General features: G+C 38.4%; 1 protein-coding gene across 2 annotated transcripts; it reads right to left on the minus strand.

Annotated features, from left to right (window-relative positions):
- Window positions 1-4,250: 4,250 nt before the first annotated feature.
- Window positions 4,251-12,033, minus strand: LOC144655975 (uncharacterized). Of its 2 annotated transcripts, none has more exons than XM_078516176.1 (9): window positions 11,051-12,033; window positions 10,366-10,435; window positions 9,807-9,887; window positions 9,634-9,727; window positions 8,429-8,662; window positions 6,927-8,057; window positions 6,097-6,361; window positions 5,434-5,541; window positions 4,251-5,064 (listed from the first exon to the last, which is right to left on the minus strand). In XM_078516176.1, exons 1-9 carry the CDS (start codon window positions 11,717-11,719, stop codon window positions 4,783-4,785), a joined length of 2,934 nt encoding a protein of 977 aa, XP_078372302.1. In that variant the 5' UTR covers window positions 11,720-12,033; the 3' UTR covers window positions 4,251-4,782. The 2 variants fall into 2 exon arrangements, with proteins under 2 accessions (XP_078372302.1, XP_078372303.1); XM_078516177.1 differs by having other exon boundaries at window positions 6,097-6,322; window positions 11,051-12,030.
- Window positions 12,034-18,472: the final 6,439 nt, after the last annotated feature.

The following is an 18,472-nucleotide window of genomic DNA, read 5'->3' on the forward strand; positions in this document are numbered from 1 at the left end:
TGTGTTTCCCTTTTAGGCAAACTGTATTTCGATCTTTTATAATGTAAAATGTAACGAGTATAATGTTTTCGTTATTTACAGTTCATGCCTGCTTTTAGAAGAACAGCTCGATATTTGGCGCATATGACTTACGATTTTGGTCCAGAAAAGATTTCAGTGTTGAAAATGAAAATTGTCTCTGTCTTTATTTTAAAAATTAACCTCCTCTTTCGCGTTAATATCCTTTATTCAAGAGTAAGTTTCCCTCCAATTCGCGCTCATCAAAGTTACGTCAATTTAAAATTCCTTAATTAAGATGACGCTTAATTTTCCTAGGTAAACTCCAGTGGAATTTAAATAAATGGGGAGCTCCGCTTTTAGGCTTGCTTTCATCTATATATTAGGAAATGAACGCTCCAAGAAATTAAAAATTCGCGTTAATTTACGGAAAGTCGCGTTTATTTTTAGCGGCGTTAATTTCTGCGACCTTGTGAGGCTCACATTTCCGTAACATTATTTAGTGGAGCGTTAATTTCCTCGACCTTTAATTTCCATTATTTCTGGCCCCCAATTTTTCATACACTCCAAATAACATTTCTTGACAACTATGAAACAATAGCTTTTTATCTTGCGCGCAACTTTCACATTAAAAGATAAATCGTTTACAATATTTCTGCTTCTTGGTCGCTGTCGCTGTCGCTGTCAAAAAAATATTTATCTGCTTCTTGGATTTCGGCTAAGATGGATTTTGAGTCGTCAACGTAATCGTTCTCGATGGAATATGAGACCTCCTCTGTTCTCTCTTTCAAAATTGCCAGACTCCTTGCATCACGCCACTGGACAAATACGGTAACAGGTACTTCAAGGCCTCCTTGAACTAGTGGAGATCTCTTCACCTTCACTGAAATAACTTCTCCGGTAAATCTAGCGCCTTTTTCCAAAGCGTACCAAACATGACGGCTCAATTCCCTCGGTAGGTGACCAACAACTACAGGAGCCAAAGTTCCCTGTAAGGTTACCAGTCCTGATACAGCAAAACGATCGTGAATATTGTTGTGCTCTCTTTTGAACGTAATCTTTTGTTTGAGGTATGGTTTCCAGCCTTTTGTCGTTGAATACAGATGAAAACCTCGTAATCCAGTTGTGAAACGAAGTGACGATGTTGCTTCCACCATTTTGAGAGATTTCCCCTTCAACAACGCGATTAAATTTACCTTATGGTAGGGATTTAAAAACGCTTCATGAAATTCACGCAAATTTCAAAAATTCGCCTTAATTTAAGTCGCGTTAATTTTTGTCAGCGTTAATTTCCGCGACATTAATTAAGTGAAGGGTAATTTCCGCGACCTTAATTGTCCATTTATATTACCTAAAATTCTGGTTCCTTTGTAGGCACAGATGTTTACCTTACTAAAGGAAATTAACGCTGGTGTAAATTAAGGTCTTTGAAATTTATGTCGCGACTTAAATTAACGCAAATTGGAGGGAAAAATCAATCGAAAAAAGGAAAATTAACGTGAAAGAGCTGAGGGAGCAAATTATCGAAATAACAGAAAAATAACGCGACCATCAATGTCTGGAAAGATATTTTAGCTGTTAAGTACAAAGAAACGGATGTGCAGAACCGCCCTTCTGAAAAGCAAGAATGACAGTACTCTAGAATTTGGGGTGAAATTAAGGTCTCGGAAATTAACGCTCCACAATAATGTCGCGGAAATTAATGCTTACAATAATGATCGCGACTTAAATAAACGCGAATTTTAGGAATTCGCGTTAATTTCAAGCAGTGTCCATTTCCTAAAATAAGGTAAATAACATTTGTTGTTGTCGTCCCCACAAACTGCGCTTCCTTGTGTTAATCGCGTTATTTTCCTTCATTTTAAAAATTTACCTCCTCTCTCGCGTTAATTTCCTTTATTCAGGAGTAAGTTTCCCTCCAATTCGCGTAAATTTAAGTCGCGTTAATTTTCTAATACATGTACCTTAATTAACAGGATCGTTAATTTCCTTTTATTAAGGTATGTCATATCCCTCAAGCGTGGGAAAGTGAGCCTGCAAACAACAGCGGTTAACAGTAAGGTGAAACAGTTGACATTTAGAACTTACCATACGATTGGGTCCAAAGCTCTACTCACCAATACGTATACGGTGAGAGAATGTCTTCCATATTACAATATTTCCAGAGAAACCCAACTTCAGATCAAAATTCAGCTTCAACTTTGCAGCTTCCATTAACTCACACAACTGGACTTTCGACTGATGACCAGTCTAGTGTGTCATTGGAAATCGACAATGCCATAAATATCAACAACAAGCGCAAAAGAGTCACCTACAGCGAGGAAGACAAATGTAAAATTGCGAAATATGCCAACGAGTGTGGAACAACAAACGCCGTTTCTCGGTTTAAAGCAGAGTTTCCCAAGCTTGCAGAGAGTACCGTGCGTGGATGGCTCGTTAAATACCGATCTCAGTTGAAAGATACGACACAAATTTTACCAGAACATGTGAAAATCGGAGCCAAGCGGGGAAGACCTCTCCTGTTACCAGATGACCTGGATTTCAAGCTGCGTTCACTTCTTACCAACTTAAGAACTGCTGGCGGTACTATAAACAGGCATGTTTTGCATTGCGTTCTCATGGGTTTGATCAAGAGCGATTTTGCAAAGATATGGCCAATATCTAGAATTTCGCATCACCAATGGCTGGGTGCAGTCCCTGTATACTAGAATGGGTTTCACACGCAGAATGGCGACTACCTCGCAACTTGTAATAACCCGTCCGTTATGGCTAGGAAACACGAGATCAGTTCCTAAATGAAATTGCAGAAGCAGTGGTGAAACACAACATTCCAGATCAGCTGATAATTAATGTCGACCAGACGCCCTCAAAGTTTGTCCCAACAGAGAACGTAACAATGGCAGAAACCAGCTCACCACATGTGGCGAAGAAAGGAGGCGAGCGATAAACGAGGCATGACGCTTACTTTATCGGTAACACTGGACGGAACTGCCTTGCCATTCCAAATGATTTACCAAGGAAAAACGGCCAGGTCTTTGCCAGCCTCAAGACTTCCCAGAAGGATTTTGTTTATCCTATAATGAAAAACATTGGAGTAACGAGAAAGAAACCCTGCGCTTGATAAATGAAGTTTTTCATCCCTACATACAACGAACCAAGACAAGGCTCAGTCTCAACGAAAACGCAAAAACCCTACTGATCTGGGATGCATTCAAGGCTCAATCATCGAAGCTTGTGGAAAAGAGGCTGCACGAGCTCAACATCGTCAGTGTCATGGTCCCTAAAAACATGTCCCATCTTCTCCAGCCACTGGATCTCTCAACAAAAGGCGCCGTTAAAAAGATGGAAAAACGCGCGTTCAGTGAATATTTCATGTCTTGCATCACAGAAGAAATGCTGCGTAACCCTGGAAAAGATGTTACAACAATCGAAGTTGACTTGAAGCTTTCTACCTTGAAGCCCCGCCATGCTAAGCTAATGAAGGAATTATACGAATGGCTCGCAACGGAAAAAGGAAAAAGCATTATTTTATCAGGGTGGAGATCCTCTGGTATCGTTAGTGCCGTAAAGAACGCTCGATGTGGAGAACTGCCTTCGCTAAATCCCTACATTTAGGGACAATATTTTTTCCCGAACATTATTTGCGTTTTGATTTTTTTTTTTTTTGAATTTTTTTAAGCATTGTTTTATCAGAGTGTAGATTCACCGGTATCGTTAACGCTGAAAAGAACGCTTGACGTGGCTAGATTCCTTTGCAAAAGACAAATTAATTCTACATTGTCTGTGTTTTGGATTTAGCAGTGTGTTACAATAAATTTGTTCCTGTTGTCTCGAAAGTTCCGTTTCTTTGTGTAAGTCGCGTTAATTTCCTCAAGAAGTTTTAGCACCTCTTTCGCGTTAATTTCCTTTATTGGTAAGTAATTCGTTTAGGTCTGTTTCTATTTGCTTTCTTTAATAGGTCTCAGAATTGTCTCGACTTATCCAAGGCCACAAAAATTTGTACCCAAACATGTCTAAAATTCAGCTATACATTTAAATGAACCTTCGAGGTTGAAGTTAGTTAGCTAGTCGCTGCTGTAGATAAATAGGGAAGAGAGAAGATTTGCGTCAGTAGTTTAGAGTCCAAGTTAATCCCGCTTGGCTTATTCCCTACAGAATTCCAACTCAACGCTCAGACTTCCAACTCAGACTTCTCTACTTACCTGTCCTACGAGGTCTGATGTTTGGTTAAAAGCAAGCAAATTAGACGTTACTTTCCTCGCGGCAAATTTTTCACCGCAGTAATTTTAATAACTTTTCTTTGATGACTAGTTTACAAAACGTAAACAAAATTTCCTTACGATTTTCCTTAAACAAAACAATACTCTCTCAAGGTTATTTGGCTTTCTCTAGTCCTGGACGCCACAAGAGATAGTTCAAGTGATCGATTTTACTTGTTCAAGTATCAGTTCTAAGATGAGTTAAGTTGAAAAAACTGTGTAAAGTGATTTTGTGAGTCAATTAGACTTTCAATAAAGTCCTTGGTCTTATTTATGACCCACTCGCGCGGCCAATTCGCGGCCTAAAGCTCGCTTCGCTCGCTTTACTCGTGAGGTCGACTTGTGCAAAGTCTAGGAGTCAATGTCTATGATTTGAAAATCGTCACATCCTTCAATGATTCCATGAAAAGCTGATCAGTCAAATTTTTAAACAGAAGCTTATTGAGCAAATGAAAAGAAACATTATAGTAAAAAACCATTGCAGCATTAAAAGGAATTTGTTAAATCATCTATTCAGGTCACACTTCTATGAATAATGCCTTGTAGTCTTCGTGATTTTCTCTAATTCTTCCATTCTTTTTCTAAGTAGCTGTGTTCTTTTCTCAATTCTGCTTGACTTCACCCGAGCTCTCTGTATCTCCCCGTGCAATGTCACGCTCTCTTCTTTGTCTTGGTCCTCAATCGAGGTGGGCACGTCTTCAAGTGATGGCGACATTTTATTTGGCGCAGAAACGCTGATAAGGCGGAAACGACTCAGGGACTGGGTTCTTCGAAGCTGCTCGCCACTTCCGTTGCGTACCAATGGAACCTAGAGTAAATAAACGACTTATTTTAGGCAGAGACATGTATATTATGAAAACCTTGAGCTGTTTTTATTCATCGAAGGCCTGAAAAGGTAAACTTGGAACTGTGATTTGGGCAAATTTTTACTGGGAGTGGGTGGGTTGGCTGGTTGGTTGGTTGGTTGGTTGGTTGGTTGGTGGGGTGGTTGGTTGGTTGGTTTATTGTGGGTGGGTAGGTGGATGGGTGGATAAATGGATGGATGGAGGACAGACTTCCTATTGAAATAGAAATAAATAAAAAAACCAAAAAATCTACGTTGTTCGGTGGGTGGTTGGCAGATTTGTTGTTTCGTTTTTTAATTATACCAAGATTGCTATATACAGTGATTACTGACCTCAGAAAATGTCTTGGCTCGAGTTCTCCCACCAGCAGCATTCGTGACGCCAGTACTGACAGAGACTTTTCGCAAGTAGCGGTTTTGCCCTGTTGTTGGTCGATATACCTTGGGTCGAAAAAAAAATGCATGGGTTAGTCAAGTTCAATTGAGCATGGCGGATTTATTTAGTACGATAGAAATCATCACAATGGATGATAATGGCCATAGCAATGTTTACGACGGCCTCGGAAGTGTTCAACATTATAACTGTTATGGACGTGGTGATTTTGCCATGGTTGAGTCAAAAGTATGTGTAGCTCACAAAGTTTGTGCAAATCGTTCTTCGAAAATCCAACTTGTGGCTGAACACGTTCACTTTATACATTACAATGTCGAGAGTTGAACTCGGTTCTTCTTTTTAAAAACTTCAGCTAGTGGTAAGAGGGAATGGCTAGAACCACAGACTTCCAGATTGTTTAGACTACTCTACAACAGAGGCTCTTCAATTTGGTAGCAAATGGTTCTTTCACGACTACAAGTACAGCATGTTTGACATCATAAAAATTATTTAGTCAGATAGCAATCACAAAAAACATTTTATCTCTCTTTTTGCCCGCAGTTACGAATTGTTGGTTTGTCGGTGAACACGGAAATCATCCTCCCAGTGCAATTAATACTCACCTTTTCAGACGAGTTCTTGCCTGATGTGTCCTTCGTGTTTTTGTCTTCTACATTCTTCTCTTCTCCTTCCTGGGGTTCCTTCTCTTCTTCCACTTCTTCCTCTGTTTTCCCTTTCTGTTGCCTTTTAAAGCCTTTTCGCTGTTTCTCCAAATGTTCGACTTCCTTTTTGAAATCGATCAACTGCTGTTTACACTCATCACGTGCCTCGTGAATGGGTGTGTACCATCTGCGCATGTCAGAACACAAATCATACATAATATACGTACTGTGAATTTTAAAAATACCCGAATTAATTTATGGTGAATTCAAAATACTCAAAGGACGATTCATAGTTTCAGAAGGTAAATCAGTAATGTTAATCATTTTTGTCCTTATCGATCAGATTACCTGAAAAAAAGTATCAGCTTTCGCAGTCCGCATATACCAAATGAAGTTCATACTCAACAGAAGAAAAAGAAACTTTAAAACGATTGACTTAGAGGTGAATAGTACAACACGCTGGGCACTCGGAAACAAAATAAATTACTGAATAGTGCTACATATAACATCCCTCCGTTGTTTATGTAATAACAGCCCTGTTTTTGTCTCTACACTCTTATAAAGATCACTGCCGCCTTATTTCGTTCCAACGGTGGTGCAGAGAGAACTGTAGCCTAAGGCGAGAGGAGTCCCTTAGCTTTTTAAGGAGTGAAATGGCGTGCATTGATCTTTATCAGTTTTTTTAAACATGCGAAACGGAGGTTCTATTCCTGTTGTGAAATTGCGACTAGATAAACAAAGATACAAGGGAGCGATGTCTTCTATACTATATATTGGCTGCGACACTTTACCTTTGAGAAGGCATGAGCTCGTGCTCGTACTTCTGAATCTCTTCTTCGCTCTCCTCTGTGACGTCATCGAGTACAGGTGTGGGGGTCCGACTCATCTTCCTCGTTGGTGTCTTTCTGCTCGTTGACAGCTGAAAGCTCTTCGTTTCTTCACTTTTCTCTTCACCAAGCGCCGCGCCAGGTGCCCAATCCTCGACGACGATGATCGGCGGATGGCCAGTTTCGTCACTCACCTCTGTTGAAGAAGGCGAGCTCTTCCGTCGCTGTCGAACGCTGGACATCCATTTACTGGCAGCTAACGAGACATTCCATGGATTTAGAACTGGGCTTTTAGCAGGGGGAGACTCCTCATCCGATGAGCTATGTTCATATTTTGTTGGATTATCCAGGACATCAAATAGACTTCTCTCGAACCTGCGATAACTTTTGGGGGAAAACCTCCGCCCGGGAATGCCAGTGTTGATAATTTCCTTGATGACAATGTTAGGTTTTTGAACGACGTTTTTCTCGACAGCAACTGAGGGGAGAAAACTTGGACTGTTCGTTCTGCTTTCGATCTTTATTGTTGCTTCTTTAGCACTCTTTGAAGTAAGAGGTACCTTGAACGTTGCCTTTATTTTCTTGCTTTTCGTCTCCTTGTTTGATTGTTTGATTTTGCTTTTATCGTTGCCCGTCATTCTTGATTCATCAAGTTTCTTAGGATTTTTCACCTTTTTACGAGGTGAAGATTCATTTGCATTAGCAAACACAGACACCCGACTATTTGAGCGTTGTGAAGCGTTCTTTGTAGATTGGCCTCTGACGCTCTGTGGCCTACGATTAATCGTTGGAGACTTGGCCTTTTCATGAAGTTTACGGCGATAATCTCTTGCCGGTGCACTGCTTGGCTTCGGAAAATCAGCACTACTTTGAGATGAACTAGACCTTTTCGCGGGAAATGAAAAACTGAATTTGCTGTCGGCGTCGTTGTTGGAATTTCGTCTCAGCAATAAAACTGCTTTGACAACCGCAGCAGCACTACAGTTCAAAATGGCGGATGACCGTCGTCTTGACCGAGGAGGCACGAACAGTTTCTCGGCTTCTTTCGGTTTTCCGGGTATTTCATCGTCGTGATTTGGCTTTTTTAATAAAACCCTGAAAAAAGTTCAAACTTTGTTACCAAAAAACATTAAAAAACACAATGTTAAAAATACCTAATTAAGTCAATCAATCAACTCGGTGGACTAATGGTTAGCCGGTTGAACTCCAGATCGAGCGGTTAGGGTTCGAGAGTTGGCCAGGTCACTATGCTGTGTTCTTGGGCAAGACACTTTACTGTCACAGTGCCTCTATCTACCTATGAGAAATTTAGACTCTTCAATGTGTACTGGCGAATGAATGAACTTCAGACGAATCAGATTAAACATTTAATGAACAAGTTTTCAGCTTCAACTTTGATAATTAGGTTAACACTGCATGCATTCTCCAGTTTCACTTTGTTGTTAAGATAAAGTCCCAGACATTACCTTTTAGCATCTCCGTAATCCACGGCTCGTGAAAGTACAGGAGTCATTTCGCTCTTGTCAACTGTCGCTTGACATTTTCCCGCCATCTCTAAAAGACCGGTGATAGTGCAACGCTTAAAGCTCTGCCAGACATCACTGTCCCGGATGTAATGCTTGATGTCAGTGTCATTGAAGAAACAGCGACGGTTTTGACGAAGAATTTGGATGATGTGTTCATTCGCTTTCAAAGCCCACCTGAAAAATATTACATATACAAATGATTGCTAAGTTTCAACAGCAAATTAGCAAAGGGAGTAAGGTCAAGCTTTTTCTTTCTTCTTTAGCCACGAACACTTACAGTTGGAAATTTCATAAATGTTAACAATTAGACCGGCTGGAATACAGTCACAGAGATTTGTGACTAAAGTAAACCAGTTACATGTGTGAGCTTTATGTATACAGGAGGTTCTGGGGAAGGAGTTCCACAATGTTTAATTAGTGGCAATAAGTTAAAAGATTCCAGATCAATTCCGTACAGAAAACTAAAAGCCACAATCTTACACTGACATAGTATAGCTATAGTCTTACTATTTGTCTCATTATGGACACTTGAAAAGCCTATCTAAGTAACATTTTTCTGGACCTTCATAAGTTAACTGAAACAGAATATATATGGCACATAGTTGGTGTTTTTTCTTGTCACTTTCTGACTTGATATTTTTAAAATGTATTGATGCGAAAAAAATAAGACGATTTCCACTCTTAAACGGTCGGTTAGGACAGTAGGTAGTTTTAGTAGTTTCAATTATTGTATATTCTATATTTTAGATCTGTGACATTTGTACTTCCTATGTTTAGATTTTAATACTTTTTTTTTATTTCTTTGGAGGACCTCGCTGAAAAACACGTATTTACGTGACGAGCGCTTCCTCTTCAAAGATTGTTTTTATTATTTATTATTTTATATAACGTTGAAATTGGTTTTTTACTTAACGTACTCCAATTCTCTTCGTTACATTAAAGGCTTTTTCTGAAATGTTCTTTTTCCTTTTGAAAACAAATTGTTGTGGTCGAAGTTCCACGTGTTCTTCGCTGTGAAGACGGTGGCAATAAAAAAAAATTGTTTACTACGCAGCCAAGACATGTGATTATTATAAGTCATGGTTAAAAAAACTCACCAATTATCTACAGGAATATATGTAAAATATTTAACGTGAGATACATACTTGTTGACCAGGAAGCAAGTGACAGGTCCAATGCTTGCCACACTGCAGAAACAAGGACTGGAATCGAGAAGTGTTGATTCGCCAAAGAACTCACCTGAAAGATTAGATTAAAAATCTGTTACATGTCTTCCACATTACTGTTTTTGTTGGAAATTGGAATAGGATCAACTTACCCTTTTCAATCTGTCCAAGTTTTACAAGTTCTTCTCTGTTAACTTCGTCAATAAATATACTTCTGTAATATTGACATCTTCCTATTAGTTGAAAGATGCAAATAGTTAAAAATATTGGCATAAGACTGGTGCGAGTCCTTAGAGGAAAAGTTTGTTATCAGAAACTTCCAACACCAACAAATTTACAAGTATATTTTTTGTGCTTATTATAGGATAATATGTTCAGTTCTTTAGCGTGATATCGAACGTATTCTACTCGATCACTGCTGTTAAACATATCAGTGGGTGTAAAGAAACATAGGGGAATAATGCAAGATCATTTGGCTACCCTGAATTATTTGCAATTCATCAGAATGTCAAGCTAACAAGGTTGTGATTGGGTGGCAGCTTAAATGACCAGCGGTTTAGACTAATAAGCATGTGCCTGTTGTTGATGTTGCAAGCTTAAATTTAAGTTGTAAATTTAAGTTGCTGCACGTGCTGAACACGATAACATGAAGCAAAATAGTTATTATTTTTTTTATTTTTTGTATCGATGCTCTTCATAAATAGAAAATACCTTTTGCCACAAAAAACAGATGCTCTGGAAGATCTCCCTGGTTTACAATGACTTTACCAGCGGGATATTCCTACAAAACAAAGAACATTAACATAACAATAAATTCAACCAATAAGTGACTATTCTTTCTTTCAAACCATTGCTAAATGTGAGCAAATTTAGCCAAATATGGATTCAAAATAATAAACACTAAATCGTTCTATTTTATTCCCAAAGTGTCAACAACTTATTTATCCCCACAATATTATGAATTGATATAAATGAGACGTAGCGAGTACAGGCGAAATTTCAAGGTAGACATTTAAAAACCGCAATAAAAATTTAGGGATAAATAAGAAGTAAAAGCCAAGCTTTCAAAGGTAATATTCAAATTCAGATTGATATTGCTATCTCGTTTTGTCTTATTGATGGGTTTAAAGCAATGATGGCAATGAATGCATCAGTTTAAAAATAATTGAATAGAAGGTCATTAAAATGTCAATAAATAATTATTTGACATCACTTTTATCCCTCCCCTTGGTTATCTATTGGCGCACATAAATTCTATTTTGACTACTAATGAGATTTTTTGCAGTCAAAATTGATCTTCGCTAAACCAAAAATCAACACAACTGGACAGAAAGGCAAGCTATAAAAACACTCATTACCAAATAAAGCAAATAAAGAAATAAAATAATCGCCGTACCTGCCTTGCCATCAGGGAAACTAATTTGTTTTTCTCTTCTTTGGGCAACGCTTTTAGAGCGGCGACTTCTTCGATAAACATTTCAATCTCTTGAACATAGCAGTTCTGAACTCGCTTGACTGCGCTGTGGAATTGGTCGCGATCGACTTGTAAGAATTCACTGACTTCCATGGTTCGTATGTTATCTGGCGGTGGATAATCGAACTCGGGTCCATCGCCGGATACAAGCCCAAGATATTCCCCTGCCACGTGCGTATAATTTATCTCGCAGTCATTTGACTTTTCTGCCGCGCGCGCTTCTGTCACTCCGTTGTTTATGGCATACTTTGCTTCCACTGATCCGCTTAGAATGTAATAACATGAAAGACAGCTTTCTCCCTGTTTCTTGCAAATCTCCACATCGGCTTCGACCCTTTGGTAGGTGACTACATGGCAGAGCGCTTCCTTAATGAATTGTAGACCCTTGTGGATTTCTTTCAGCGCCGAAACAACAGGCTTTATAAGGTGTAGTTCGTTGGCCGATCGCCGAGCAGTAGACGGTCGCTGCAAGATGTCAAGGATTTTATCCGTGAGCACAATTCCAGCTTGTGCCTTGAAAAGCCTCTTGTTAAAAACGGGTGGCAGTCTTCGAACAGAAAACTGTGGTCTTGTCTCGCATAATATTGGCATTATAGACCTTTACAAATTCGAAAATAGGCAACATGAAGAAGCAAGTTCAGAGCTACCTTTCGATTTTTTCGCTGCTTGTGAATCTGTTTTTCCTTTCGAGATTTTTCTTTCGTTTCTGCTCAACAGCTAGCATTAACATTTGAAATTCTCGTTCGTTGTGTTGTGACTTGACCATAAACAAACCATGTAGCCAAGCGAAAAGTTATGTAAATTATATATACCCTAAGCAGGTGTAACGCTGGCATGAATTTGTTATTCCAGTTTTTTGTCAATAAAAATCATAGATAGCTGGCTTTTCTTGTCTAAAGATTTACTTATCTAAATTGCAGGAGCAATAATTAATTTAGCACTTCAGAATGACATCAAAAACGCACTTGAGAAAGACATTAAAAATTACATCTTTTCGACGCTGAAATGGAAATGAGAAATCCTCTCTTTCGAATGCAAATTATTACGACACTTTAGTCCGGAAAGTGCGGAATTTGTATATTTACTTCTGAGATTAGCATGTGTGAATTTGTTTGTTTTGCTTTTTCAATATCAGAAAGGTCACTATTTTACTTTTTTTTAGAATATGAAATTTTACACTTTTAAAATATAGGTTATGAGTGCCTGAGACGTTTTTATTTTATCCAGTACCTGACATTTTTTTTTCTTGACGTCTGTTCCCCGTATCTGTTCTTGATCATATTTCATATTGGGAGGAAATAAGTTTGTTTCCTATTCTTGTTGTATTTTGAGATGTAGCCAATTTTAAAAAATGCTTTTATCACATCATAAAGGACCTTATTTTAGACTAGGATTGAGATTCACTTTCTTGGGGCCTTTGTTTCAACGTGGCATGTCTCAAAGAACTCAATGTCGTATGTCACGCTATCATGTGTCACGCTTCTTCATAAGATACATTAAACGGAAAGACCTATTACTCATGAGGCAGTATTATAATTTGCGTACAAGTGTCAAATTCTTTAGTTGACAGTTTTGCGCGTGTTTTTTCTTTAATTGCGTGAAAATACTGAGAGCAAATGGTGGTTATACTTTTTATCCTACTTGATTGCGAATACAATACTCTTGGCCCGGGATTCTTTGCCGCTTGGCGTTGATAAGCGTTTTTAGTTGCGAGAAGACTTGGATCGGACGTGTTCACATCCTCGGAACGTGCCTATGTATAAAATTTGGGTCAGAACGAACTCGCCAGTATTAGTGACTTCAACAACTACGGCTAGGGCTTTCCACAAGTTGCTCGGCAACTTTTTGGCAACTTTTCATATTTCGAGCAACTTTTTCCCCTTCGAGCATCTTTTTTAATCGGGCGTGGCCGATTTATAGTTTACCCTTTGGTCGTCCTAGAGCGTAGTCTCCTGGCGCGGCCAAAAAGACGGGGATAGCTTGGGGTTGCTACAAAACCGCTACGGGTGACGCATACCGCAATGGTTTTCATTTTAGTTTTGACAGGAAATCGTTGCAGGCACACTTGGTCGACGTTTGGGTTAATGTGTAATCAGGTTGTGTTTTTTTGCTTCGGCGGAAGGACAGAGAAAAAAGCTTACGGGGCAAAGTACAGTATGGAGCCCAGTTCTCGGCCACTTTTGACGTAAACTTGTATTTCCTACCTCAGAAGAACCGCAGGAACTTGAAATTTCTCCCAGAGCTAGCTACATTATTCAGCTTTTTGGTGTAAAGCTATCGACCGGTCAAAAATTAATTTGCCCGAGCAATAATAAAAATAAAAGCTCCATTTGTGGGCCCAGTTCTCGGCCACCTTGGCCCAGTTCTCGGCTACTAAAAAGCTTGTGCGTAATTATCTGTAAAAAAAATGCTCAATTAATTTTCACAGTCATAAAATCACTCTGTAAACCTATTTATGTTATATCGATCCCAAATTATTTTTATGAGGCTTTGTTTTACTTTAGAAAAGAAGGATTTTAACGCGCCTAGTTGCCTATGTGCAGGTTCTGGCAAAACCGCATTGTGTGACCCGTGCATTTAGATGGTTTATTTTGCAGTGAAAAGATCTTGAAAGATTTAGGTGTTGTAGAAATAATAGACAAGACAAGAGTCAGCTCAAAACTTAGAGATAAGATTGAACTTTATTTTTAAAACATTTATTTCTTTCATTCTGGCAGCAGCAGATGAAATTATATTAAAAACCAAGCGCTAAGCTGTGATAGCGAGCAGGGTGGCCGAGAAAAAATTTCGAAGTAAATTAAGACCAAAAAATACAACGGTTCAACGAAAAGTTAACTAAAGCAGAAAGCTGAATTATTCTACGTTTTACATGCCAAAAATTAGCTCGTATGGTGGGGGCTTTTGGATAAAATACGAATTTAACTACATCCATGAATTTGGAGCCGTAAACAAGCAAATTTTTCGGGAATGCAAATTCACCTACCTCCGCGTAAACTCGACGTGTGAGCTTTCTATATCGAATTGAACGATCAAACTCAAGATACTTAAAGCACATGAATCAGTCTATCGTTTGAAGGAAATACCTTTTTCTTTTAATTCAACTGGAGTGTGAAAAAACGCGTTAAACACAAAGTGGCCGAGAACTGGACCCGGCCGAGAACTGGGTCCCATACTGTACTGATATTCACCATTGTGAAATTGCACTTACTTTGACAAGTTAAAGTTATTTTTGTAAATGAAAAAGGTAACGTCATTGATGTCACGCAGTGTTTTTTTTAGCAAACTAGATGGTTTGCTGGTTTCTGACTATGAATGGGGGTGTGATCTTGCGGTATATTTTTTGAGCCTGACTCCGCCGTAAAACTTTTTTTTTATTTAGCAAGAACTGTGTCGATTTTCATTTCTGAACAATTGGTCGTCAAGTCGTTTGTCACAAAGAGTAGAATGTTTGTACAGCATGTTTTGGAATTATTTTAGATTTGGTTAGTAAGACGCTTCTGAAGACCTGAGCAAAACATTGGGAATGTACAGTATTAATAGGAACTTGAATGGAATTTTTCACAAGTTGGATAAAGGTATCAACTGAAAAAAATGGACTTCAAAATGAGAACTTGGATTTTGTTGTAATTAAATTTTATCGCGGATTGGATGCATAATATCACGGCTTTGAAAGTCTTCAAATAATTAGAAAGGTTCCTTTCTTCCTTTTGATCTTATTGTTATTTTCATGTATTGATTATTCGAAAGTGGTTTTCGTTGATACGAAAAAAAAACGGGGTTTCACTGAATTGCTTGAAGTATTTTTAGACGTGATAATATTGGCTTAATCAAATTACATTGTGCACGAAATATTTGTTATTCTTTTGTCTTGAAACTTTGAGGAAATTGAAATTTTTGTTTGACAGTAGTGTATGAAAGGCATTTTATAGAACTGAATAAAAAATAACTGAAACATTGATAAAGGTTATTTCAAAGATATATTTTGCCTGATTTTGAAGGGTTTCAGGAGTTTTAAAGAGTGCTGGTAAACGGCTGTATGTTGTTTGTGATTACGGATCTTATTTAGTTTCGAACGCTCTAATTTTTGAAAGGTTAAAACAGGTTAAAACCGGGCGGTTTCATGAGTTTTTTGGGTAGAAAGGTACGGTGGTGGTCAAAAAAAAAATGTTTAGAAAGGAATGACTGTAGTAGCACGTAAGTCGGAGGTTTGCGTGAGTCACGGGGTATAGTATGCGTGAGCTGGATTTCCGGCGTCATAACGGCATGTTTTGTTTACTGAAAGATACACTCGACGTTTAGTTAGCTTAGTCGGCTTGGGAAACTATTTTAAAAATGAATGTTGTAATAGTTAATTAATAGTAATCTAGAATTAACCCACTCTCGATTGGAGTCTGTTCTGGATTCGCGCTACCTTTTCGCCGCGAAGGAATTTTGTAAAATTTCGCTAGTGGAAAGAGGTACTGTAAGAACAGTATCAATAACTCAAAAGGAGGAACTTCTTTGTAGCTCTGAATTAAGACGTATGATGAAATTTTAGAATAAGAAACTTTCGATATATGGTTTTCATATTGTTTTTGTCAATTTCCTTTTGTGGCAGATTTTTTGAGAATCAGCTTTTCTTTCGTGTGATGACAGACACAGGACAGAACGAGAGGTGGATGAGAAAGATGCCGAAGATGAATAGGCACCGAAAAACGACAAGAACCGTCAAGGACTTATCTTTAGAGGGCGGGGAGTTTTGGCATACTGTATTTCGAGGACTGGACTGGACTAGTAAAACGCGGACTCAGGTAAAACGTGGACTTGTAAAAGGCGGACTAGTAAAACGCGGACTAGTAAAACGCGGACTTGTAAAACGCGGACTAGTAAAACGCGGACTTGTAAAACGCGGACTTGTAAAACGAGGGCTTGTTAAGCACGGACTTGTAGAACGCGGACTTGTAAAACAAGCGCTTGTAAATCGGATAAAACTAAACGGTTTAGCGAGCGAAACAATTTGTGTTTGAAGCTCTTGTGTGTTTCTTCGACGGCATATTTCTAGCTTTTTTGAGCACTCTATGGTCTGTTTTAGCGTGGAGATGTTTTTGCAGTATAGCACATGTTCGTTCTGCAAACCCCTACTAAAACAACGGGATTGATGCTATGAGTTGTGTGCATATGTTTCTTTCTTTCCACTACTTGACGTCTGTTGAGTGCAGTCGTTTGTATTGCTCGCACGAGGTAGAACGGGGCCCGTCCAGAAATCAACAGTCAATGGTAAATAAAGGTGACGGGCCTACACGACTCCTACGTTCGTGACATTAGAATATTTGCCGTTAAATGTTTAAATTCGGTCTTTCGACCTTATTTGCTTCTGACTTCTTTCTGAGGGTACTGTTTTAATTTGGGGGCAGTATGTGGTAAATAAAGGTGACGGGCCTACACGACTCCTACGTTCGTGACATTAGAACATTTGCCGTTATATGTTCAAATTCGGTCTTTCGACCTTATTTGCTTCTGACTTCTTTCTGAGGTTACTGTTTTTTTTGAGACATTATGTATTGAAGAGAGCCGTAAGATGATTGTGGCCAAGGAATTCGAAGTGTCTAGAGGCGTTTTAAAAGTCCGCGTTTTACTAGTCCGCGTTTTACTAGTCCAGTCCAGTCTACAAGTTAAAGACACATCAAGACCACCCCACTGTGAATTGCCATAGCACAGACAAAATTATAGTCAATATCTTATATGTTTTTAAGAGAATTACATAAGAACCAAGGCATGTCTTGTCTTGCCTTACATTGACATGCAATAATTTGGAAATACTATAAGCTCGTAACAGTTTAAGACAAAATCCATCAGGAATTTGAGTAACATTAATTTTAGTTACGCAAAAATTGAGCACCAGAATAATTTAAATCCTTGTGTTCTTTCATACCTTGTTAAAGGCTTGACATGTGATAACACCAACATAACACCAACAACAATTCTTTATCAGTGGGGATTGAAGAAAAAAATGGAAACATCATCACACAGTTGACCCCCATGCAAAAACACTCCAGGATGTCACGGGACTGTTTGGTGTCCGTCTGCCAATTTCTAACTTCAAATTCCAATGTTAAATTCACATTAAATTTTCAATATTTCTTAGTTGTCTAAATTTTACTAATTCTTTTAAAAAAACTATCACCTGCCAAACATCCCCAAAAATCACTCAAAAAATTACATAATACCGCAATGCATAGATACATGGGATGAGTGAAGTTTCCTTGGATTCCTTGAAACACCAACAAGATATTTCCGTTTAAGGTGGCTGATAATGGGTTTCAGTATTTCCCAGTCCTTATACTTTGGTTCAGGACTAAAAGCCTTCATCAATTGCTATTACAGTAATGGTATGAAACAAATGTTCAATCATTCATCAACAAGTTGTGATCATTTTCTTGACAATAGTAGTTCCCCGGTAAACAGTTGTAGTACTGTCCCATCAAAGTGCAATGCCTGGAAAATACCGAAAAGCACACGACCTTCAGGTGAAACCGCACCTTACAGTATTACCAATACACTGCACTTTGCTAAGTCTTAAACCTTTACATTTTCTAGTCGTCTACTTCAATCGTTTATTTGTATTGTGTGAAATACATTTATAAATTGAAACCATCATGTCATTAAGTAATAATGCAATCTCGACAACGTTCTAGATATTATATTATGCACACTAATACAGCTCATGCAAGCCCTGTGACTTACACAAACACAGTCGGACTGAGTGCTACTTAAGTAACTGCTTCGTGGTTTCTGCTGTACTGAACCCTGCCTTTCAAGGCAAAGCGCCCGATTTTAAGCTTCTCAAGCTTCTCAATGTTCTTGTTCTTCTTAAGCAACTTGTTGCATTTTGAGCAATTTCCAGACCGAAGATCTCCGAAGATTATCCGAGTGTTGTTCAAAGGCCATACGAACGTTTCCGAAGATTTACGAAGTTTGCCGAAATTTTTTGAGGAACATCTGAAGACGTTTCAACTTTCGGCTTATTCTGCAGTTAAAACATTACAAAACTCATCAGCAAACATGACGTCATCGATATCTTCACGATTTATCTCAGTTAAAGAAATCCTTGTTATTTAACAAATTTTCTCCTCAATATGTTATTTAGATACTTCTTATGCTGTAAAACTGCAAAAAAATGCTTAGAATTGTAATCTTATTATCTTTAGTCTTGGTTGTTTAAATTGTAACGATTTTTATTTAGTTGTTCATTCCCTGATGAAGACGTGCCGTGACTGACGAAATATTGGAAGAAAATATACAAGTTCAATCCCTCTACCGTACGGTCAGCCTTTCTTTTTTTTAATTTGTTCGTATTTAGAAATC

The sequence above is a fragment of the Oculina patagonica genome, chromosome 6, assembly GCF_052425735.1.
Source record: "Oculina patagonica isolate OP01 chromosome 6, crgOcupat, whole genome shotgun sequence".
Lineage (NCBI taxonomy): Eukaryota > Metazoa > Cnidaria > Anthozoa > Scleractinia > Oculinidae > Oculina > Oculina patagonica.

Excerpts from the sequence above, each read along its gene's own strand:
- LOC144655975 (XM_078516176.1), bottom strand. The coding sequence starts at position 11,719 with ATGCCAATATTATGCGAGACAAGACCACAGTTTTCTGTTCGAAGACTG. Across the intron at positions 10,436-11,050 it reads TTTCCCTGATGGCAAGGCAG|GAATATCCCGCTGGTAAAGT; the intron begins GTACGGCGATTA and ends TTTGTTTTGTAG. Across the intron at positions 8,058-8,428 it reads GATTACGGAGATGCTAAAAG|GGTTTTATTAAAAAAGCCAA; the intron begins GTAATGTCTGGG and ends AACTTTTTTCAG.